Raw genomic sequence first — 24,495 nt, forward strand, 5'->3', positions numbered from 1 at the left:
GCCAAATTGCTGATGTAAAGATGAGCCACGTTTCTACAGTTCATGCAATCTGATTATTGATAGCAAAGCCTTCCTAGTCAGTCTAAATAACTGATGTTTACCAATTGGTGGTTAAACAGGGTTTTTATGTTTCAGTAAGTTAGATTTAAGTCTTTTTAAAGCCATTTTAAGTGAAAATAATCTCAATACAAGAACAACTTTATTTAAGTAAAATTACTGAAGTTACAACATTTACCGCTCTTAGTAAATTGAATCTAATCTTATCCGTTTTTGACTGCAGTCTCTTTGCCCAGTTGTTTCACTTCCTGTCTAACTCTCAGGTTTTCATCTAAATTTCATTAAAATATTATTTGGAGCTAGTAGTGGATGACGTAACAAGATTACCTAAATAGACAACGAGTCGGTTTCAGGAACGAAAACAGTGAATGGAAGAAGAAATGTATAAACCAATTCACAAATGAAATTACCTCCTATAGCTTTCAGTTTCCATTGAACTGGTCCTACCATTTATTTTTAATGGCATGTCAGAGACAGTGTGGAAGTGATCAGAGTTTTCTCTGGCCATCTGTTGCTGCACACTGCCAGCCAGCTGGCTGAAAGAACAGCTAAGTGTTAGGCAAACTATGAGAGGCACATTTGTGAGCAGCTGGGTGGAGGCTAGCTACCGGCGCCTCTTCAAGCAGCTAATAGCCAACAGGACTCCCAGTGCTATTCTGTAGAGAGGACACCAAAAAGACCCAATATTTAGTTTTATGACCAATTAAGGAAGTACTACACTTAGCTTTATCATGCATTCACATATTATTTCCACTTACAATCAATAGTAGTAAATATTATAGTATATTTGAACATTAAATGTAGCTGTAATAATGACTTAATAGATTACCAGCAGGGATGGATTTTGCCTTTTTGCTTAAAAATTAAAGAAATTAGACCACCTGACCATTATAGTTTAATATAAAAACTGTTTTTTCCATGGTATTCTTACTCAAGGTTATCAGACAGAGAATAATTGGCCTATGCATAAGACAAAAAATAAATAAATAAATAAGGTCAATTATGACTACAGTAACCCTGAAATTATCTAATAAAGTTGTTTTTTGTTGTTGTTTTATTCCTACAGTGAATAAACTCAGCTATGACCAGGGACTGTGAAGCTTATTGTTGAAAAACATTCAGGATTTATGGCACTATTCCATAGTAAATTAGATGCATTTGTATTAAAATAGTCACTTTATTAATTATAATAAGCTAAGTACATGTCTTTTTAGTAACTGATGGGTGAGATGGTCCATCTACCTCATTTGATTCAGGTGTGTTGAACCAGGGAAATAACTAAAACATGGAGGCCGGCGGCCCTCAAGGACCGACTTTGGACACTGAAGTTGTGATCGGTCTTGAAGTTAGAAAAGATTCCATCCATTTTCTATATCAATGTCTGCAGGGTTGCAGGGGAGGGGATCTTACTGCTTATATCCACCAATCGTCAAAGGTCAAAATCACAAACACCTTGCCAGGATCAATAAGTGTTGTCTAATCACCAATTCTGTTGGTATGTCTCAACTTCTTCAATATTTTTAATCATACTAATGTGTAGCGTCTTAAAGGTAAAATGATAACATAAATGAAACGTAGTCAAGTTAAATAATCCAATAATGTGATTTGTTGTGAAGCATTATGGCAATGATAGTGCACCATATCCAAGTTCATACCAAAACTTCTTATGCAGCTTTTCTCACCATTGACTTGTTTATTTGCTGGGCAATGAATGGAAAATACCTTTCAAATTTAAAATTAGCTCACGTCTGTTTGTTGGTTATTTATTTACACTACAAAAAACTAAATTTTTGGTCTAGTTTCTAGTGCAAAAATATTTTATTGCACTTGAAATACGATAAAAAAAAACTAACTTACAAGTAACTTTCTAGCAAGATATGGAAGCTTGTTTTAAGTAAATGTTTGCTTAATATGATTAAAAAAAAACTTGTTCCACTGGGAGATTTTTTCACTTATAATATGGGAAAAATGTCTTGTTATAAGTGAAATAGTCTAAGAGAACTAGAACTTTTTCATCAATATTGAGGAATTATTTACTTAAAATAATCTCCTACATCTTGCTGTAAAGTTGCATGTGAGTCGGTTTTCTTTCATTTCAAGTGTAATAAGATATTTGCACCAGAAACTAGACAAAAATACTTTTAATAAGATTTTGAAGATTTTGTGTTTTTGCAGTGCATGTATTTATTTTTTGCCAGTTTGTTGTATTTAGTTGGACTTGGAAGATAAAAGGCAGCTGCAGTTTGATCTAAAAAAAAATTACTTCAGAGATTACATCTTAAGATAAACAGTTTTATTTCATTATGTAATTTAGAATATAAGAAATTACAAACTCAGTTAATAATAAATAATAATAAACACTGACTAGCAGGCATATGTTCTGTGTCACAGCATCATCTTCCTCTTGTATGTAGAATGTGGATTTGTTATATTTGACCTAAAATGAAGATAAATTGTTGTCTTGCCAACTTCAGCATATAAACATCTGTTCCTGTTTCTAACGTTTATTAATGTCCATGTTTCATAGAGACTCAACTCTACTTTTTATACATTGCGTCTACAGAAACAACCAAGTTTGCATTATTTGGTATATAAACCCAAACTTAAAGCAAAATTTGCCAAATTAAAATCTCATCTAATTTAGGTCATGCATCAAGCTTCCTGCTTTTAATATATATAAAAAAATATGTTGCAAAAAGATAAAGTGGCTATAAAAATGACTAAAATATCATGATTATTTGATTTGTCATTTAAAAAGGGACATTTAAAATATATTTCCTTCTCCATAGGGAGCATTTGATTACTTTTATGGCCACCTGCTCTTTTGACAACTTAAAACATTTTTTTGTTGTCGTTTTACTTGAAGCAAGAAGCTCAAGAAACCAGGACAGCTGAAGTACCAAAGGCGCATCTGTGTGAGGCTAAAACAAGAAACCAGCATGGCCTCCCAAAAATAAATAAATAAATAAATAAAGTCCTCATCTTCATCTCGTCTAGTTTCATTTCCTTCTTTGGGAATGTTTCAGCTTTGACGGCTCTGATCTCCCAGTTAATTTTTTTTGCTAAGCAGCAGATCAAGTGAAGAGGAAAGCAGTGGCTAACTTGAATATTTTCAGATCAAAACAGAAACTTGTATGGTGTTTCTTGAGAATGTGGTGTTACACTGTAATACTCACCCCCTGCTGCCTATAAGCCACCGACACAGCCATGGCAGGCAGCCCTGGCTCTTACTCACCATGCTGCTGTTTCTGTGCAGCAGCCGCTCAGTGATACCTGCTCTGTCCTGGCTGCCAGCTAACAGACCCGGAGGAGGAGAGGAAAGGCAGGCGCTCCGTGGTCCTCATGGTGGCAATGTTTCATAAGGTGGAGTGGGTCGTCCTCGGCACAGAATCACTGAACATGTTTTTTTTTGTTGTTTTGTTTTTTAAACTCTAATTCAGCTAAAATGATTGGTAGCTGAGTGTGGACTTAAGCTTTTGACATGGAAAGAGTGGTCCCGGAACTTCAGTGAATGGTATCCTCTGCTCCTTCCAGCGAAGGCGTGCGTACTTCATCCCCGGTGCTGCGGCTGACCTCAGATGATGAAGTGGTACCGGTTCAACACGGCTCCTCGGGGGAGGAGAGGCCAGCTGCAGCATTCCTAGCTGATGTCTGAGCCAATCGTCTTTCCTGACGAGCGGGGAAATCTGAGTAAAACCGGGCAAAGTGCGATAAAGACGAATCAGACCCAAATCTCCGCAGGGAGACCGAGTGATCTGTCGATGCTCTGCGAATTTCAGAGTTGTCACAATCTCAATTCTCCTGCCTTCTGTTCAGAACCAGAACCGAGAATGCACGGGGAGACCTTCACGGTGATGCCGAAGCTGCCTCTGCAGGCCGGGTTCAAACAAGTGCTGGCGGCTCCGGCTCCGTCCTGATCAGGTGTGTTTTTGAACAGTTGCGGGAGTAAGTTACAACCAGAACCGGCCTCGTTTAAACAAACAGCGATCCTCTGGAGGGGGCGGGGAACACGGCTCTCTCCTCTCTGGAGCTAAACGACTTGCGAATCGTCTCACGAGCAGAAAACAACATTTTCACGTGAATAAAACTCCTCGGAAACACAACAAGGCATCGCAGCTCGTTCTCGTCAATTCACTTCCATCGAAGAAACACTTCCCCTTCACATGAACAATTTATTGACAATCGGTCACATCAGGCGCCCAAATGCACTCGCAGTTACGTGAACAGCTTCGCATGGGCACTACGGATTTTCCTTTTCCCCCATGACATCAAAGCGTACATTGCTCAATTTTCCCCCACTTAAAAACAGAAGTCATCACAGGTGCGGGATGGACTTACACAACTTAAAAAGCTTCCTCACACATACAACGGTGCCTTTTTCTCTGCCCCTCTCTCTCCACAGAGGTTTTTGCAGCTCTGCGTCTTCCAGAGTCCGAAGTTTCAGTGGGTGTGATGTCCGAGTGTACAAGCAAACATGAATGTTTTCATTACACACGCACACAAAAAAATAAAAATCTGAAAATTATTTAGAGTAAGTCGCTACTGCATGACTAAATACATAAAAAAAAGTCTAAACAATACTGTGGTAAGAAGATCTAAGAAAAATAAAAACATGTTGGCAGGCATGAGTTATTGTAATTTTATACTTCTAAAATTAAACTCCACGTTAACTGTTAAACCACTGCTAAAACCAAGTAGCTGTACTGATAGCAGGTTTATTAGTTTGTACCATCCACTATTTACTATTTACTATAAAAAGGGGAGGGTCACCGGTTCAAGGAAATAAATAAAACAGGGCGTCAACTATAAACAACAAAAATTTAACTTTTTTGTTTTTTTGTCCACAAGTACTTCAGTTTTTTATATATATATATATATATTGCAATGCTAGATCCTCTCCGAGCAAAACAAGGATGCACAAAAGGATAACACATTAAAAACACAAGAAAAGTTCAGTATTTTCTGTTAGTAGCAGGTGTGGGCTGGTTTCTATGATATCCATAAAATAAAAATGCATTCAACTATTATTTGACCAATGGGAGACACTTAAATTAACAGATATTGTAGAAATTTGGTGATCCCATTGATGAATCTTAAAGGAATAGCTCAATATTTTTGAAGTGAGGCTCCTTCACCAATAGTTTGCAATGTGACATCACAGTGAGATTAAAAATAAAAAAAATTCCTAAGCATCATGACAGGCTAGCACAGTCAAAAAGACTCGATGTTTTAGCTGATTTTGCCTATTTAAAATAACTCAAACTGAACATGTTTGCATCTGTTGAATCCTATTTTAAGAAAAAAAAAAAAAAAGAGAGTAAAACAAAATTATTTGTACCTGTACCAGGTATAAATTTTGAGTGCTTCTAACTGGAAGTGCTAACGTTTTACATGAATGCCAGGATGAGCAGAGAGGTGTCAAAGATGGCAAATTTTATCCTGGTGGACCAATAGAGCCAACCAGCTAACAAACCCTTATTGCAGACAAAATTTGACTGGGAAAAAAAGGAAAAAATCTTATCAAAGCCGCCTTGTGAAAGTTTAGAGGGTTTTAAACCTGCTGGTATAATTCAGCTCACAAATATGAACATTTCAAGTTTGGGTTGTTTTGGACGGCTAAGTCAGCTAAAACAGCGAGTCCATCCGACTTGTTAGACTTTCACAGATTTAGGGAACATTTTCACTTTTCTACAAACTTAAAGCAATGTGGCCTCTTTCTGTTGTGAATAAAAACCTCACTTCAAAACAAATTTTAAGCATACGCCTTTAAAACAGATCCAGTAATGTTCGAACAATAACTTCGAAGAAAATGCACGAATGAGACTCCATACAGTGAAATGTTTGACCTGTATTAACGCTTTAACTGCTGACCTTCACATTGTCCTCCATCTTTGCACCAGACAAAACATTTTATTCGACTTTAAAACACCCTGCATAACACTGCTTCAGTAAATCACACTCCAAGACGTATCGAACGACTTCAGTAGAAGCAATATAAATATTTAAGGTAGTACATCTAACAGGAATGTGATCAACTGCAGGAGAGCTGTGCAATTTGTTTTAAACGTCGACATTGCCAATTGACTTTCCCTTTTCTTTCCGTCTTAAAATTGGGGTGGGGGGAATTATGCTCAGCTTCTTTTCAACACTTGAAAAGCTAAATTTTAAACTGGAACATGTTACTGTACTGTAGGTCATGAATGTTCACACAACCAGGGAGGAAAGTTATTGTAATAACACCACCAGTACAGACCGATGACGTCAAGTACAGCAGCCTGCAGACAAACATGACGGTTTTAGGACATTTTAAAATAAATTGAACCAACATTGTTTTAAATCGGTAGATTAACTGTAATGGTGGTGTTATCGTATAAAATCATTCAATGTCCAACATTTATTTTGCTTATGACTGGATAAGTAACCATTTAAACCCATAAATGAACCAAATGATAAAATGACCTAAAGGCTCATAGATGTAACTGGATTTGAACTGATTGAATTTCTATAACAACCCTGATATTTAACCCCACAATGCTGATAGTACAGCACGTTTGTGATTGTGATCGGGTTCAAAAACCCACTAACATGTACTTAAAAAAAAAAAGACCTTTTAGTTGTATCGAAGGGCACCTTTTGTCCGTTTAGTGGGTTATATGGCAACATTCAAACACTGGAGAAGCACACTACTGTACCCCAGGATGCAGAACACACAGCATGCAATAATTACTGACATACAGCAGATTTTTTTTTTTTTCCTCTAATCGCAACTTCGTTGTAGTGTACGGTCACTTCTTATGATGCGCCACGAACCACGATCATGACCAGATAGTCCTCTTTGCTTTTTGCCAGAGCTTTGGCAGACGAATCCAAGAACTGCTGGGAGAAATCACAGGGGGGGAAAGCATGAAGGACCCCTGCGTTGTCTTTATCCCGGCTGCCCCCCACGGGCAGGCTGATGACTCCGGCTGCTTGTTTTTGGTTGAGGTAGGAAACCAGGTTGCGAAGCGGCCGCTGGGTCGAGGCCGCGGAGTCCGAGAGCGACTCCTCCGTGGCACCGGGAACGGCCAGCAGGATGGCGTAGCCGCCGGGACCTGCCACCTTGATGCGGCGGGACACTTCGTCGAGCTTGGGCTGGTCCAGGCGGAGACGCTGCGTGATCTTCAGCTCGCTCACCTGCCTCCCCGTCGCGCTGTCCATCAGCAGGTCGCTGGCCACGCTGTGGTCGCCCTCCAGCAGGTGCATGTTGGCTGGGAAGTTGCTGTTTTTCAGGAGCAGCATGCCTTGCCAAGCCAGACCGAGTTTGGCGCCGTCCAGCTTGGACGGCTGACCTCCCTTGGAGCTGATTTCAGAGCGTTCTCTCTTGGCCGGGCCTTTGCCACCGTCAACTGCTTTACGCTTGCGTTCTCCAGCTGCTGCCCCTGCACCACCTGAAGGTCCTTTATCAGAGAGACCCTGGCTCTTGAGGCGGCGTTCTGTCGCAACCCGTTCCAGGCTGCTTTGGCATTCTCTCACTGGAGAGGCTCTCTCGCCTCGCATGGGGCGCTCTGAATCACTGAAGCGCCCCCCCTCTCTGCTGCTTCCGCCGGGACTCCCCTCTGGGGAGGCTCGTCTACGTCTTACTGTCCTCTCAGTGCTGTCCGGGGAGAGGTCCAGATGGCGTCCCTCCTCCACGGCACGCCGCTTGCGTACAGGTTCTCGTCCCTGCAGCTCTCGTTCCAGAGACCAAGGCTCCCTTGTCCGCCGCTCCAAATGTTCCAGAGGCTCAAAGGGTGAGGCCCGCACCCGTTCCCGGATGGCGGGGTTGGGCCAGTCGGCTCCAGGGAAGAGCTCTCTGTCCCTGAAATGAAGTGGTGGAGGAGTCCTGTCTCTGACCCGAAGAGGTTCGGGCGTGGCACGGTGTACAAATGACTCGGCCACCATGTCAAACGGCGCTATGGGGAGAGGCTGCAGGAACTGCTGCGGGTAGCGATGCTCAGAGTCTGCAAAGTCTACCCTGAGCCGTCTCTCGGGTCCTCCCAGAGGAAAACCCCTCATGTGTGTCCAAGCTGCTTGTGCAGCATCTAAACTTTCATACTGAATGTAAGCCCAAGTGTCCCCTTTTCTATAGGCAATGGTCCTTATTGTCCCAAAGCGATCAAACTCTCTGGCCAGAGCAGTTACAGGCACCCAGGGTCCAAGTCCCCCCACCCACAAGCGAGTGGTGGGCATGGGTTTGCCATAACCTATTTTTATGGGGTTGCGACCCACTATTTTGCCAGACATACTAAGCTTTGCACGGTGCGCCATGTCAAGGTTCTCAAATTTCAGAAATCCATAGGTGCTGGTTAGTCCTCTGGTGGGTCTCTTTATGTCCACCTCCGTGATGACCCCAAACCTGTCAAAAGCCCTCCTCAGGTCCGCCTCCGTAACAGATATGTCCAGGTTGCCCAGAAACAACGTCCTGTTGGCTCTTTGGTCGTCTTCAGGAGAGATAAAATCCTCTTCTCTGAACGCTGCCCGCTCTGCAATGAAAGCGGGACGCGCCCTGGCTTCAAACAGAGCAAACTCTCTGTCCCGCTCCAGATCCCTGGGCAGGGGCGGCGGCGGGGGCGGGGGCAGCTGTCCCAGAGCCAGCTGCTGCAGCCTGTAGTCTCTGTATCCAAGCCCGGTGGGCGAAAGGGGTCTCTGCAGATGTCTGTGACTCTGAGCCGCCACGTACAGGTCCCTCTCCACCGGGGATCGGCTCCGTCTCCGGTTAACGTAGACCGCCTCGATCTTCAGCGGCCGGTCGTAGAGCACCAGCCGGCCCCTGGCGTGCTTAGCGGCTCGGGCGTCCTCCGGCTTTCTGAAATTCACAAACGCTATCCGTCCGTCGCTGCTGCGGCTCATCTTGACGCTCACGTCGCCGAACTTTTTGAATTCGTGAAATAGTCCGTCCTCTATGTCCTCGTCGCTCAGCTGGGAGCCGAGGTCGCTGATTTTCAGTGTTTTGTACTCACTCTCCGCGCTGGGCGGCTGGATCCGCTGCTCCGCTCGCGAAGAGACGCCCCTCTGCGAGGCTAAGTCCAGCGTCAGGCTCAGGCTGTGGTTTTTACCCGCAGCGGACTGACAGCTGTGGTTATTTCCAGTCCGGCCGTGGCCGTCGAAGTCTCTTTCTCTTTTCTCACCGAGTAGACTCCGTCTCGTAGAGCCGCCGTCGCCTTTTGTCGAGCTGTTCCCATTATTACTCCCGCTGGAAACGGACAGAGCCCCCATTTTCTTGCTGGTCGGATGACATCCTCCCCTGTCTCGAATATCTTCCAAGGCCCGGGACCGTTTTTTAATCGGCGACCGCTCTTTGCCTTTCATTTCAGTCCGGGCGGAGTCGACCCTTCCGGTTCGTGGCCTTATCTTAGCACGACTTCTGCACTGCAGGTGCAGAAATGAGCTGAAACGATAAACGGATTTAATCAGTGACCCTGCGGCAAAACAACAACAGTCGCCATTTTGTTAAGATTAGCCTAAAATCCCGCCCCTTCGTTGTGATTGGCTGAAAAGTGGGCAGAAACCTTTTAAATGCCTGTCAATCATTAACGGAGCCCTTATAAATAAAGCCGTGTCTGCCATAGCTGTGTTTTGAAAACAGTTGAAGGTGGTTGCTGTTACCAGTCTGTAATTTAGCTCTTCTTTCACTTTAATTATTACATTATGATAATGTGTCATAAGATTCGCAATCAACGACGTTTTGGGCCATCCAAATAAATTTTGAAAAGTTAATTTATTTTAGCAGTTAAATTATGTAAGCAAAAGCAATTAAGCCAGTGTTTCTCAATCCCACCTGCATGTTTTAGGCGTTTCCCCTCGGCCACACACCTGATTTGAATAAGTGGGTGATTAACAGACTTGATGTCTGCAGAGGAAGTCAGACAGTCATTTGTTCTGGAACAGAGATCCATCTAAAATGTGCAGGGCAGAGGTTCCCCGAGGACAGGAATGGAGACACTGGATTAAGCAGATTAATTTCATACAAGAGCGAAGTCGGCCCAAAGTATTTTAGAGCTAAGCAGCAGAGTCTGTCGATCTTCTCAAGGTAGGTCTATGTTGCATTTTTGACCTTGTTTAGATAGTAGTTTATCAAAAATAATTAAAATGTTTAAATTCTCAACTGAAAATAATAAAACTGTAACATGCAACAACCCTTCAATAAATCGCACTCCAAGATGGATTATTACATTTTTTTAAATGTAATTGTAACAACATATGATGTAATTTAATGGAAAATTGAAATGCTTGTTTTGAACTATAGATGATCAAATCCAGTCTAATTTCCCCTCTAGTCTGTGTCCTTAACCAGTTTGATCTAAAACCATCCCTACAACAACGGTCAACAAATCTCAGTACTTTTACTTCCTGACTTTACTGAGCTTTTATTGAAATTCTTCAACACCCAACATGACTGAAGAGCAAATAAGTAACTTAATGTTCATGGTTAAATTACAGTTTTCACCTAAAACAATTTCTGTCAACTGCTATTAATTTTCTGAATCATGCAATTGGACTGACTAGCAATTTAAGAAACTGGTTTTTAGCTAAGTGTTTACGCTAAACATGTCTCAAATGCACAATTTTCAAATAATAAAGGGTTGGACTGTGGTAACTCATCCAAAACGTTGCGTACACACGTCTACAAAACAAGAGTTGACTTCTTATCCAGCAGCAGTCAATGAAACTCTCCACAATGGAATTCTCTCTGCCAAAAAAATATTACCGAATCCTCAAATTGCTTGCATTCATTAATGTTTGAACTAAGGGAACCTAAATATATAAAATTCAAATATAGATAATATGCTCTATAACAGTGTTTAAAAGGAGCCTTTTCTTCTATTTATGCAATAAATAATACAAAGTGATTCCTGCAGTTGTCAAACTAAATATTCTGTAATTTGTTTGCTTAACTGTTGACTGAGAAAGATGTTGGTTAAAAGCACATTGCAAACAATATGGAATATAATGAAACAGAAAAATCCTCCTTTGCGCCTGATGAAACCTGGTTCTGTGTTTTTGTTTTAGTCCTGCTGTGCATTGTGTGATGCAGATGTTAAGACTTTGACAAAATTGTCAAATTTATAGGCACATTTCATTGATGGATCATTGAATTCTTCTCTACTTGATCTGATACCACATGGTGGCAGCATTTAAGCAATATTTTTGAAAACTTCTATTGTTTTTATCAGGAGATCAATAAACCTAAGGACAACCAGTCTTTATTCATAGACAAAAAACTTTTGTTATGAATATTTCTGCTGCATAAATTTTAGTTTAACTGAATTATTTAAGATGTCTGTGACCACATCCAATTTACATCTGAAATAAAGTTAAAAAATGTGATCAAAGCCTATTTACAGCAGTCTTCATAATGAATGGCATCCTTTGTAGAGAAAAGCGCCTTTTAAGAATTATTTATATTTTTTTTATCACAGTAGATTAAACTGTTACTGAATATTTAATGTTGTCATATCAATTTGCAAAGCAGCTGCTGATGCTTTAATCAACCTCATTGTACTAATAAAACAGGAGTTCACCTACACATTTTCTCAAGGTTGTAGTGACATTTTGACAATTCTTCGTCTTTTCACAATTTCTCCAGATCATCCATCCATCGGTTCTACAATATTCTCTCTTGTCTTCAGATCAACCAGCAGATTTTTAAACTGGTTGCATATTTTGAATCCTTATCCTGTCGAATCAGCCAATATTTACGCATTTTGACATTTTGTAGTATCCATTCACTTTTTAAAATGTTATTTTATACTGAAGAATTATTGATGCTCAAACAAGGATTTTTGGAGGATCCACAGCATCACAGATCTCCCATCGTACTCAATGGCCATGAGGTGCTTTTTCACATGTTCACTATTTGTTTCATGTCAGATCTAGTTGGAGTTTCTGTTGCAGAAAAGCTTGAGGTTAATCACATCTGACTAAAGTACACAGTTCCAGTTAATGTCCCAGTAAAGTTTATCAAACCCGATGTGTTTATCTTTGCCACGGTAGAACACAAAATGCTTTTTATTCTTGGCATCATCATTCCCAAGCAACAATTTGGTATGTAAATAGTGTCTAAGTGTTGTTATGGTAACCTGGGGACCAAAAGATGCCACACTTTGCTGTAGCTCTCTGACATGAAGCTCGGTGGATTTTTGTTTTTACTTTGAGTAAACTCCTTTGTGCCAGTAGCTATAAGGACAAGGGGGAGTAAGTATTTTAGGAAAAAAGTAATATGTAAAAACAAACTGAACTAGATAATACTATATTTTAATCAGAATTTTAGAGGTTTCAGAAATGGTGTGCATTTTTACTCTGATCAGCTGAATAAAACCAAAAGCAACCAAATACTCTCAAAAGTCAGAATTAATCTCAAAATAAAGCTAAATGTGATACATTTGTAACTCTGAGATGATTATTCTACACCTCAAGTAGAATAATTTATGCAGAAACCAACTACTAGTCTGGCACTCCACAAATCTAATCTTTATGAAATTGTGAAAATACTGAAAGAAAGCTGTGAGGACACAAGGCTAAAATTAAACTTCTGTATTGAAAAGTAACACTTCACACCATCCTGAACACATTCCTCCATGGTGATGGCAGCATCATGCTGTGGAGTCGCGTTTCTTGAACAGAGATGTGGAAGATGAGCAAAGTTACATACTGAATGGAGCTAAATAAATTTAAATATTAGAAAAAAAAAGCCCTGCTGGAGTCAACTAAAGACTTGAGACTGGGAGGAAGGTTCAACTTCCAGCAGCACAATGACCCTAAAGCTACCACAAAATGTTTCAGATCAAAACCTGTGTTAGAATGGCCTAGTCAAAGTCCACACTCAAATCCTCTTGAGAATCTGAGACTAATGTTCAACCTGACTGACCTTCAGCTATTATTCAAAGAAGAACGAACAAAATTTTCAGTGTCTAGATGTGGAAAGCTGGTAAAGGTAAAGGTAGACCTTACTGCACGATGCCGGTCCAGTTCTCAATAAAAACAGGGATATGGAGAACATCACTCCAGTTCTAAAGTTCTTACACTGGTTCCCTGTACCTCAGATAAGAGCCTTTAATACTGTAAGTTTTAAAATCACTGAATGACTTAAGAGTAAATTAGAGACATGTTGTTGTTGTTGTTATAGCAACCCTCCAGACCAATCAGGTCTTCTGGTTCCGGTCTCCTCTGCTTTCCCAGAACCAGCAGAGAAGCAGCATTCAGTTTATATGCTCCTCTAATATGGAGCAAACTTCCTTTAAATTGAGGTTGAACTCCTCCCCCCCTTTTTTTAAAGAGTTGTTTTTGACTAATATTAACTGTAACATCATTCATTTTTCTCTTTTCATCAATTCCCTTGAATTTTTCACTCCAGTGTAAAGTTTGTTTGTTTGATGTTTTATCATGTGAAGCACTTTTAATTGTCTTGTTGCTGAAATGTGCCATGCAAATAAACTTGCCTTACCTTTGCAGTAAAATATGGTTCTTCAATGTGTTGACTCAGAGGGATGAATACATATTCATGTCACTTTTAACATGTTGATCTGTAAAAGATCCTGACACCCGTGTGTCCTTCTCACAATTATGTGTTGCTTTGTCTGTCATATCGATAACACCCAATGAAATTTGTAGTTGTTGCATGACAATATGTGAAAAAGTTGAAAGAAAATGAAAATATTATTGTAAGAATGTCAACTGAAGGAGTAGAGCTCCTACTTTCCTTCTGCCTTGTAGCTTTTATTAATCACGTTTAAGTCATTTTTGACTAATCCTAAAGGCCATTGAAAATATTCCTGTTGCTCAAGAATATATGTAATTAAAAACGTATCATCATTCTCCATTTCTTCATCTCTCCAGAAGACGGCCACCTCTGTGGTCCCTTCTCTCCTTATCTTCACTTATCCTGGGACGCAGCCGCAGAGCGCCATGTCACTGCGCGCCAGCAGTCGTCTCCCACGGCCTGGCTGGAATTCGAGGCTGTGGGTGTGGAAAGTGTTTCTGACGGCTTTGTGCATTCTTCAATTGGAACCACATGTTACAGAGCCTGAACGAAACCTGGCACAGGGAGCGAGGGAATATCAGATAATCTGCCCTGAGCGTTCTAGTCACAGTGAGACAGGCAAAGAATAAACCCAGTATTTCTCTTAGCCATCTCCATTCCTTAGAGGACTTCAGTCCACCAGTGAAATATATATATATATATTTCCTTCCACAGCTCAGCTTGTGCTCTCAGTCCTCCAAAAAGACTGACATGTTTGCCCATCTGACACAAATATGTTGGTATTTAGCAATTTAAGCCAGATGGGATGGTACAATACAATTCTATGTTTACTTGGCAGCAAAGTGAAATGTTTAGAGCAGAGAACAAAAAAGGAGATATTGCAATGCAAAATATGTCACATGAGACGGCCTGTTTTTCCTCTGAAAGATGAGGGGAAAAAACGAAGAAGCAGATGGTTTGGTTGCAGGAGAAACGTATACCAAATTAAACTTTCTCCGTGAAACTATGACTCAGATTGCCACAATAATTAGTTGTGTTAAAAACAAGACAAATAGCTGCGTAAGTACATGTGCAGCCACGAGTGAAGATTCATTCCCAATAGTGTCATGTAGTCGCTGGCTTTCGTTTTCTTCTAATGAACTAAGTCACAGTGTGCACCAGAGCAATAACGTCCCGCAGAGCAGAAATCCTCGTGTTTATGGTAAACTCACCCTGTAAAGCATTTCTGTCTCACAACCACATTTCTCCCAAACAAAAGAGCCGCGTTGAGGCTGAACCGATTCCAGCCGATTCGGTTTTTTTGTCTTGTCTCAAACCAAAAATTGCATCCTGCCAGAAGGCACATGTAAATGGAGGACTTTATTTCTAATCATCACTGATTAATATGATACTTACAGGTTTTTTTTACATGCTTAAATAACTTCTTCTTCTTTTATCCCATTACTGTAACAAGAAACTGAAACTGGTGACAAAACAGGCGTCGGCGTTTCTGAATTTGCATCCACTTTTCCAACGGTGTTCTGTGAGAACGGCATGAGTGAAACATGCGGGCGGTGTGTCTTTCTGTGGCTGTGTGCTTTGGCTCAGTCAGTGTGTTAAGGGGACCACTGGTGGTCATGTGGGCCAGGAGATGATGCTGCCCGGCTCTTTGGCTTTCATTCGCAGCGCCACCAAACCCGTTGGTTTGTAGTCGCTCTCCGGCCCCTCGATGGCGGGCGGGCCGAGGCCTCCTGGGAAGCTGTGGAGGGAGTAGAGGCCGTTGATGCCGTGGTGGTGAGGCGGGTGGTGGTGGTGGTGCGGGTGGCTGGGGGAGGCAGGCATACTCATGAAGCCCTGCAAGTTGCTGTGGGGGTGAGGATATGGACTCATGCAGGACGATGGGATGGAGTCGGCTCCTAGGACGCAGGCGGCACCTGAACTGCCCCCTGCAGCTGAAGCAGTGCCTGGCCACAGATTGCCCTGCATCTGGATGATGACAGATTTAGGATGGGAAACTTGATGGAAAGAAAAAGTGTAAAGCCTTCATATAGAGTGAAAAGCTCTGAAAGCATGATTGGAAACGAGTCAGATTTCCTGTGGAGTAACTTGTCGGATTTTGGAGTAACCCACCTGATATGCATCGTGACGAGGGAGAAGAGAAATATCGTAAGACGCTGCAAAGTGGTTGCGAACATCCTGGATCTTTCCGTAGCGTTCCCGTTTCCTCCATTTGGCTCGACGGTTTTGGAACCACACCTTTGAATCAAAGAGAAAAACAATAAATAAGGTGCCTTGCAGAAATATCCGTACTACTTGAGTGTGTCGTAAAGTTACAACCACAAACTTGACTGGATTTTATGTGGATTTAATGAGACAAACCAACACAGTGGTGCGTTTAATTGGGAAGTGGTTTATTATTTTATTTAAAAAGTTAAAATAAAGGACTAGTTTTTTTACTCACTGCAATCTCTGCTTCAAATCTACAGACTTGAAGATGATAATATCAATATTTGCCTATTGTTCCTTGAACACCGTTTAACATTTTTAGGGGAGAATATCCTTGAGCATCAGTTTTCCATGTTTTGCCCAAAATTCCCCATTGGATTTACATCTGGACACGTCTTTCCTGTCCAAGGTGAAGAAAATCCTCCATATTACATGAAGAGGCCTCCTCCGTGTTTCATTATCGATTTGTAATCTACAACATAGCATTTTGAATTTTACATTTAACTTTATTTATCTTCCAGTGAACTCGGACAAGCTTCCGTTTATGCACCAAAAGAAAAAAAGCTTTCCAACAGGATAATGATGCCTCCACCATGTTTCACAATGTGGATTCTGTAAGTGTTGGTTTTCTGCCACACATTGCTCTTTGCAAATGGGCCAAAAAATTATTTTTAACTTAATCTGATCAAAGTTTCTTCATCCACATGTTTGCTGTGTCTACATTTCTTATGGCAAACTGCAAATCAGTTTTATTTTGGCTTTTTCAGCTACAACTTTTTCTTACTAGATGCACAAATTGTTGCTCAGTCTACAGATTTTCCCAGCTGAGCTCTGGATCTTTGGAGTTCCTTCATAGGTACCACGGACCTTGAGGATCACTGATTAATGTAGGCTGGTCAGTTTAGGTGGACAGTCAAGTTGTTGATCAAAAATTGGCTCAATTTTTACAAATTAGATGACCAGCAGAGGCATTTTGTTGCACTGAATTTCACTAGAGAATAAATTTGGCTAAACAAGTACTTGCTACGCTCTTCAAAATATTATTTACCAATAAAAAATGAAGCCATGCCAAAAAAAAAATACTCATTAAGGTTTATGATTGTAGCCTGTCAAAATGTGAAACATATTTAAGGCACTTCTAAAGGCACTGACTGTAATAAAAGAAGTTGGTCAAAACCAGCAAATCTTTAGGATGCATAACTTTAATTCCTATTAAGTTCTTAAACACAAGGCTAAAGGTGTGACGCACACACCTGAACCCGGGCCTCGGTGAGCTCCGTCCTCAGCGCCAGCTGCTCGCGGGCGTACACATCGGGGTAGTGCGTCTTCTGAAACACTTTCTCCAGCTCCTCCAGCTGGAAGGTGCTGAAGGTGGTCCGGTTGCGCCGCTTCTTGCTTTTCCCTGATAAGTCTATGGTGTCAGCGATGGAGTCGCCCTGCAGGCCGCCGCTCTGCTCCTTCAGCTTGCCGCAGCAGTCTGGGCCGATCCCAGGGTAGACCATGGCTTTTAGAGCGCCTTTCTCTCTGACTGAGGAGCACACAGAGGAAAAGCTGAGTGACTGAAGTTCTCTTTCAGGATTGAACTTGGTTTGTGTTTGGGCGCCATGCTTTCTTTTGTCAAACTTTTGAAAGATTTTGACTCAAGTTGGACTGCAGCTCGATGTTTATGTGTTTAATTTGGCCTTCAGTCGACTCCTTGCCCTCCTGAACATTTTGAAGCCAAGCTCAATCTTAAAAATTGATAGATTATTTTAACTGCCATAACCAAATTAAAGTTTATTTTACAGACATGTGGAGCAGAAAGTTTATCGGTGAACTAGATGGACCTTTGCACTTCAAGTCAGAAAGCTCAATGTTAAATCTGACAGATGAAAACACGAAGCTAAACAGCATTTAGTATCGTCACTAAATGCTTATTAGGCTACATTTTGAAATGTAATCATTTGTCTGTTAATCCTTTAAATGTGTTCACTCTTTTATTCATGATGGTCTTAAACTGTTTCTGTTTTGTTGTGAATGTTTTGTAAACTCTGTGAGTCTGAGAATATTTTTTTAACTAATATGATCCACTAAATGCAACAATTTTCACTCTCCTCCGAAATATTATTTTTTAGCTGTTTCACCTTGATCTGGTTTTAACTTTCAAGTTACCATGGGAACTTACAAGGTTTTAAGTACTTTTTTCTTATAAGCTCTTTAAAAAGTTGACACCAATAAGCCAAAAAAATCATTTAGAGCAGCTTCTTCACATGGTTTAAATGAGAGCTGCTGATGTTTGCTTGTTTCTCACTTTGGTTTACGAATTCAAACAGCCAAAAATAATCAGTCTGAGACTCCCGAGGAAAACTAGAAACACAAGCAACGCTAATTCTGATTTAATTTGATCAGAGCAGACAAACTGTATTTAGGCGATAAACAGGCAGTTGGCTTGAATTCAATTGAAGAGCAGCATCACAGCTGAAGGTGAGAGCACTGAAAAGGACGTGTGACTGTTGCAGGAAAAACAGAAGCATAACTTTGCTTTACATACATATATAATTACAAAGAACTTTTGAATTAAAGTGTGTTTTTCCCTCCTCATTGGGTCATGTAGGAAATGTGAAGGCTTAATTTTGCTTCCTGTTGTCAGAGCAAGAACAGGGTAGCTCCCCTCCTGCAGTGTTTGGATGTTGTTGTCTGTTTTCATTACGTTTAACCCTTCAGTCCAGAAGTGAACTACTCCATCTATTTGCAGCCACCCACTCACTGGGGGCATGCTGACTCCCCTACTCTGCTTTTCTCCTAATATAATGTAAGGCCTAACGCAAAATGCTGCGGACTGCAACATTAATTTCCTCATGTCCATTAGATCCGACCTTACGCCGCAAACTGAAAATGTTCTCAGCCGCAAACATGGGCCGCAGGGCATTGAGCAGCTTTTAGCCTGTCAAGAACTCACATCCGCTCGGCCTCCGTGGGCGAAACTAAAGATCCATATCATATGCAACGTACGGCGCAGAGGGAGTATCTCCAAAAGCAAAAGCAAGGCGTATCGAGCCGTTAGCAGGAGGATGGATGGGATCCATCAGGACTGAAGAAGTCGACCTCTCCTATATATTTACTGTGATCAGATTTTTTTGGGCATAGTTCTTGCAACTTTTACAGTAACTGAAGGAACTTTTCATATTTAAAATAAATCCCATATAAAGATAGGATTCCATTATTGACAGGTGTTAAATCACACAATTTTTAAGTTTGAAGTTTTGGGTATTTTTACACAAAATCAATTGATTTTGCAGACATTTTTTTTTAAATTATTAAGCGTAACTATGTTTTATTACATTTAAATGTGTCAATATGGAATAAGATAAAAAAAGTGTATTTCTCATTGAAACACTAAGTATAAATTATAAAATAAACAAAATTACTTGGGTACTTTTTATTTTAGTGTGTGTTAATACAAATAAAAATAAATACAGTCGCCTACAACAATCTAGACAGGCAAATGCAAAAATAAAAAATTAAATAACACAAACTAGAAATAATTGCTATCCTAAAGTAAAATAAAAATAAAATGCCATTAAAATAAATAAATCATTTAAAGATAAATGAAAACAAATCTTTTGGAATATCTTATTGTTTTTGATTGAGGTGACTTGGAGAGGCTGAGCCACAGCAGCATTTACACCGGAGACAATCTAAGCAAGTTCAAACAAAAACAGAAGTATTTTTTTAAACAATAGTTTAGTAACAAATTATTTCGGTGAACAAAGAGAGTTTCCCGATAGGTCACAAACACTTGGAAGGACAGCAGCCTCCTAAACCAAACAGGATCTAACAGAAATATTAGAGTTTAGTCTCAGAGCGCACTGATCATCACCTGGAATATTATAGAAATCCCCGTTTTTGTATAAGCGCATCCTACATTATTCCGAATCCAGATTTTACAAAGATTTTATCAACGAAGATGTCCTCTACTGCTTTGCAAAATCCATCGGAACTAATAAACAAAGCGAAATGAAACATTTACACAGGCTTCGATTTAACACAAAGCATTTAACATTATATTTCGATGCAGTTGAGCACAGTTCTGTGATCTGTTTTATTTTTTTAAAACAGGAAAATTGTGCAAAAGACGCTGATGAATGGGAAGCGGCGAGTTACTGAACCATAAACCTGAATGTTGATTTAATTACGCTCATGAATCAAACATCAAACAAAATCATTAGTTGCACGAGAAACAGAAACATAACTTTTAATTGTGAGGCCGTTGACGCAAAATGATGCAATATTTGTAAATGTTTTCCACTCGCCATCCTCTCCACATCCAACTACATTTCGGTGTGATGCTTAAACGCGTCCTGAGAAAATTTAGTAGAATAAGTCTGCAATCGTGCAATTACTTCCCTCACAATATAATTATTACGCTTATGTTTGCTTTTAACTCACCGTCTGAGCTGCTTTCATAAAACGCCGCTTTGTCGCTGATCAGCGCTTTGTGCTCCGGGTTTAAACTGTCCAGAAACTTGCCATGTTTGGGAGGAGACGCGGCCGCAGAGCTGTGCGTAAAGTCCGCAGCATCTCCAAACCTGCCCATGGAGGCGGCTGTGTACAGGTCCCCGCGCAGGCCGAGACGGTGAGGAAGCGACGCCACAGCGGGATGGGGAGCAGGATGATGGGAGGGTTTCTGTAGCTCGTCGCAGGGGAGAAAGGAGCCGGAGCCGGAGCCGGAACCACTGCCGCCGCCGCCGCCGCGCTCGAGTCCCGGAGAGTTGGCCGGTGTCCTCCCGCCGCTCTGGGCGGAGAAAGGCAAACAGCTCTCCGTCTCCATGGTTCTCGTCCAGTAGGCAGTTGAGACAACAGCGACTGGGCGCTGGCGGCCTGGGCACAGTGAGGGATTTTCACGTTTTTTCTCTCTCTTCTGTGTTCAAGTCAAGTGGGTGGGATTAAACAGATCAGAAACAAAGAGCCGTGAAACGTCCACTGAAGGGTTTATGTGTGAGATAGGTTTGTGTGTGTGTGTTGGTGTCCGGTAGTCTGATATAATCCGCCAAAAATGTAATCACGGGCGGTTTCTGTCCGTCTAATTAACCATTTCATTGATGTTGATTGATGTTATTGAGCTGCAGTCTCGCCGTTTGTTTTCCTTCATTCCATCTACTTTTCGCTTCTCTTTCTAATTCCTTCAACTCCATATTTTCACAAAGAACAAGGTGTTTTTTAATATATATCCGATTTTTCCTGTCAAAATGAAATGTTTTAGGCGGCTGTAAAATTATTCAGCTCATATTCGTGTGTTGTAGAAAGCCGCGCCGGGGCCTTCGTCGGAAAAACACCGAAGATTCAGATTAAAACACGAATTAAGTTCAATTCGGCCAGGCATCTGTCAAAACATACAGGACAACGTTAAAGGACTTGCCATTTATCTACACAATTTATTTGTTTTATTAATAACTCATTCAAATATGAAATTGATTGTTTTTATATGTACATTTCTTTGTTGTCATTACAGCAATCAAACCCTTATAACCGCTGAACACAGTTTTGCTTGTTTCACTTATTGACGATTTATCGCTGGTTAAGATTTGATCGGTGTTTCGTTTTTAAGGTTTTTTATTTTTTTAATATGTGACAAAAGTAACAAAATATACAAGAAAAAACTATACAATTTAAATAACTGGGAAAAAACACAAAATTGTTTCTCTAGCGGGCGATGATTTGTAAAAAATTATATTTTTAAAAAAAACGCCTGTTAAAGTCTTAATTATCTGAACGATAAATTATGATGCGTCTTTTCTTAAGGAATTGTCTGTCAAATAATAATTAAATATTTATGTTAGAGTCAAGCCTATTGTTATTATTATTTTTATTATTATTATTATTCATTATTATTTGTTATATAGTAAAATAAAGTAGATAATTTCTCTTTTAAAAAGCTTAAAAAGTAAAAAGATATTCCAGTATTAAAATTTTCAATAAGTACCAGAACATTTAAAAATGGCAAAATATAAAAAAATTTAATGAAAAGAGGGATGTATTTAAAGTTAAACTGATGTAATTTTTTATTATGATGTTTAAAAGTTATGGTCTTATGCTGTTAATAACCCACTATTATAAAAAAAAAAACACACCTGGTTGAAGCTGCTGTTGTTAAGATAAGGCAGAATAAATGAGAAACAATATATTTCAGGAGTAGCTGCAGTTCTTTATAGTGATTCTCACTCAAACACTTAAACTCTTGGTCTGTCATAGTAAATGAGTCTGAACACACAGACTGAAATAGCAAAACATTAATATGAGGATCATATTAACTCCAGCCTGAAGTGAAATTTTAAGTTTGCTTAGTCCGCTGTTTTTGTTTGTTTCTTATGCGAGCGAAGAAAGTTAAAGTTTCCTAAACAACAGAAACAAAAGCATAACAGCAAAATTTGTTCAAGGCCGTGGCAGAAGATGTGTTATTCTTCCTCCCCATCCAGCTCCAGCGTGAACACACTGAGACTCAGCGTTAGAAGAAAGAGCTGTTGATTCGGACGAGTTATCTCAGATCTAGACGGACCTCATCCAAACACGCTGCACTCACAGGCTTCAGACGCAGCACCGTCAGTTTTTTGGGGGGCATCTCAAAGTCTCTCTGGATCCCCGAGGCCGCGCGCTGCTCAGATGATGGACAAGTGGATAAACATGAGGTCCATTTGCTTGGAGAGGCAAGTTCATTTTCTTTTTCTTTTTTTCCCCCCCATTCAGATGCGTGAGGTAAAACTGCTCGAGAACAAACACATTGTTAGATTTTTCTGCTCCTGATAAAAGTTTCCAGTTTTTGGTCGATGGAATTTAAATTTGATGGAATTTGTTTTCAAAGTTTCACATTTTCCTTGAATGTGCTCCTTATTGCGAGGAACTTGCAGAGGTGAGTAGAGCTTTAAACATGCATGAGAAAAGTTTTCTCTCCCCTTCTGCCGCCTGAGGCAGTACAAGCTCTCTTAAACCTCAAACTCAGCCCGGTGCTTTGTACAATAAAAAAAAAAATAAAAAAAACCCCAGAAGATCAGCTATGTTCTGAGCCGCAGCAGGTGACTTGCTTTCTACTAACATTGATTATTCACAAGATGTGCAGATGGATGAGTTGATCTCTTGCGAAAGATTCCAGTCAGATTTGTGCATGTTGTGGATTAATTAACTACAATATAGAACAACTATTGCTGCGTCGAAAAGCCCAGGTCTAAAATGCATGTTTAGGTTAACTGAAACAAGGATCCTTGATAAAATAAAGCGGGGCCTTTGTGTGATCTCCGCCTGTGATGTGTGCAGGTGACAGGTTTAGCCAGGAAAACGCCAGATAAACAGTGTCAACACTGTGTCACTCTCACGCTTCCGGTGCCCCTAAACCCATGTTCATCCAGCTTGTCCTGGGTATGACCCTGCACAGGAAATCAGTTCAGCCTGTTCAGAGTCCCAGTTCCCCTTCCTCCTCCTCCTCCTACTCCTTCTCTTCCTCCTCCAGCAGCAGCGGTTCTGGGCACAGACACCATGGAGAAAGGTGACCCCCGCACTCTCACTGCTCGACATGCAGCCCTCAGGCTAAAGAGGAGCTATGGGACACCTGGCACCCTGCATCTGCAGCACACAAGTGCAGTGCAGGTCAGAATTTTACATACTCTCAAACATTTGGCTGCCATATCTGAGAAGAATCCATGAGACACAAAAGCTCAAACTTACGATAGAGAGGTGAACCAGTTTCACTTAAACTCGACTGAAAGATGCTCCAACTTTTATAGTTTTTAGAGGAAACTTTAAGGGTGGCGGGAGCATCATGCTTGACGGTCTTTCTCATTAACAGTGATACAGGAACTTCACACAACTTGAGTGGATTAATGAATGAACAGAAATTACTTCAAATTCTTTAACTTAGCTTCTAAATCTCGAGTTAGATGGTGGAATCGTTGGGCGATCCGACGAAACGACGACCGCAAAGCTTGTTTTGGAAGGCATGAAGAAGGCTAACGTTACGATTCAGGAATTATCCTCGCGTCAACTCCATCGAACGTTTATGGATTATGCTGCATAAAGGCTGCCTTCATGCCAGTTTGTTGTTAATGGTTGAAGTGTTTCTCACAACTCCCAAAGAGACTGTCACAAATTCACATGAATCTTTTTCTGATCTGAATCTGCAGCCAAGATGGTGTATTAATGCCATCAATTCAAATACTCAGACCTTTATTAGTGGTATCCAGCCGCTGTACATCTGGATCATGAAAGCAGAAGGATTTTCTCAGATCAGGCCAGAGAAAGTTGATAAACTGTCCAAAATTAAAGTTGGCTGTGCATCAAAAAATATAAACTGGGCTTGTTGATTTATTCTACCGGTGATCTATTAAACCAAGAAACGTCTGACAAATACTTTTGAGGTTATTTATCATTTTAGGTTTGTCATTTCAGGTAATAAACAATATTTAATTACACATTTACATTTACTAACATACTTCTTCCTTCCTGCAGAGAAGCTTAAGAGACTGTGCAGTGGAGTGATTTAACTATCAGAAACACTCTAATGATGAAAAGTGAGGCCTGTTTAAAACTCATTTTCAATGCCCCATCTGAGTAATAGATGTACTAATAAATTAGTCCACACATTGAGAATGCAATATTTGTCTTATTCCTGTTTGCATCATTCAGCTGTGAGCATATTGAGTCAAACAATCCAAATTTTTACCGTCTTTAAGATGGGAAGGGAATATATGTGTGTATGTCTGCTCTTA

The 24,495-nt window shown here is 40.5% G+C and overlaps 2 protein-coding genes and 1 long non-coding RNA gene across 4 annotated transcripts; 1 reads left to right on the top strand and 2 right to left on the bottom strand.

The window, feature by feature from the left end:
- Window positions 1–2,884: 2,884 nt before the first annotated feature.
- rbm15 (RNA binding motif protein 15) lies at window positions 2,885–13,149 on the bottom strand. The gene is made up of 2 exons (XM_007570876.2): window positions 13,027–13,149; window positions 2,885–9,463 (listed from the first exon to the last, which is right to left on the bottom strand). The coding sequence occupies exon 2, from the start codon at window positions 9,382–9,384 to the stop codon at window positions 6,850–6,852; it is 2,535 nt and encodes an 844-aa protein (XP_007570938.1). The 5' UTR covers window positions 9,385–9,463; window positions 13,027–13,149; the 3' UTR covers window positions 2,885–6,849.
- LOC103151047 (uncharacterized) lies at window positions 9,751–22,753 on the top strand. 2 transcript variants are annotated; one of them, XR_001664601.1, is made up of 2 exons: window positions 9,751–10,105; window positions 22,216–22,753. It is a non-coding gene; the product is annotated as an uncharacterized LOC103151047 (long non-coding RNA). The 2 variants fall into 2 exon arrangements; XR_001664602.1 differs by lacking the exon at window positions 22,216–22,753 and adding an exon at window positions 13,912–14,192.
- Window positions 14,900–20,626, bottom strand: alx3 (ALX homeobox 3). Its single transcript, XM_007570877.2, has 4 exons — window positions 20,189–20,626; window positions 17,014–17,288; window positions 15,665–15,790; window positions 14,900–15,520 (listed from the first exon to the last, which is right to left on the bottom strand). Exons 1-4 carry the CDS (start codon window positions 20,568–20,570, stop codon window positions 15,170–15,172), a joined length of 1,134 nt encoding a protein of 377 aa, XP_007570939.1. The 5' UTR covers window positions 20,571–20,626; the 3' UTR covers window positions 14,900–15,169.
- Window positions 22,754–24,495: the final 1,742 nt, after the last annotated feature.

This window comes from Poecilia formosa, unplaced genomic scaffold (assembly GCF_000485575.1).
Source record: "Poecilia formosa unplaced genomic scaffold, Poecilia_formosa-5.1.2 Scaffold270, whole genome shotgun sequence".
NCBI classification, from domain to species: Eukaryota; Metazoa; Chordata; class Actinopteri; order Cyprinodontiformes; family Poeciliidae; genus Poecilia; species Poecilia formosa.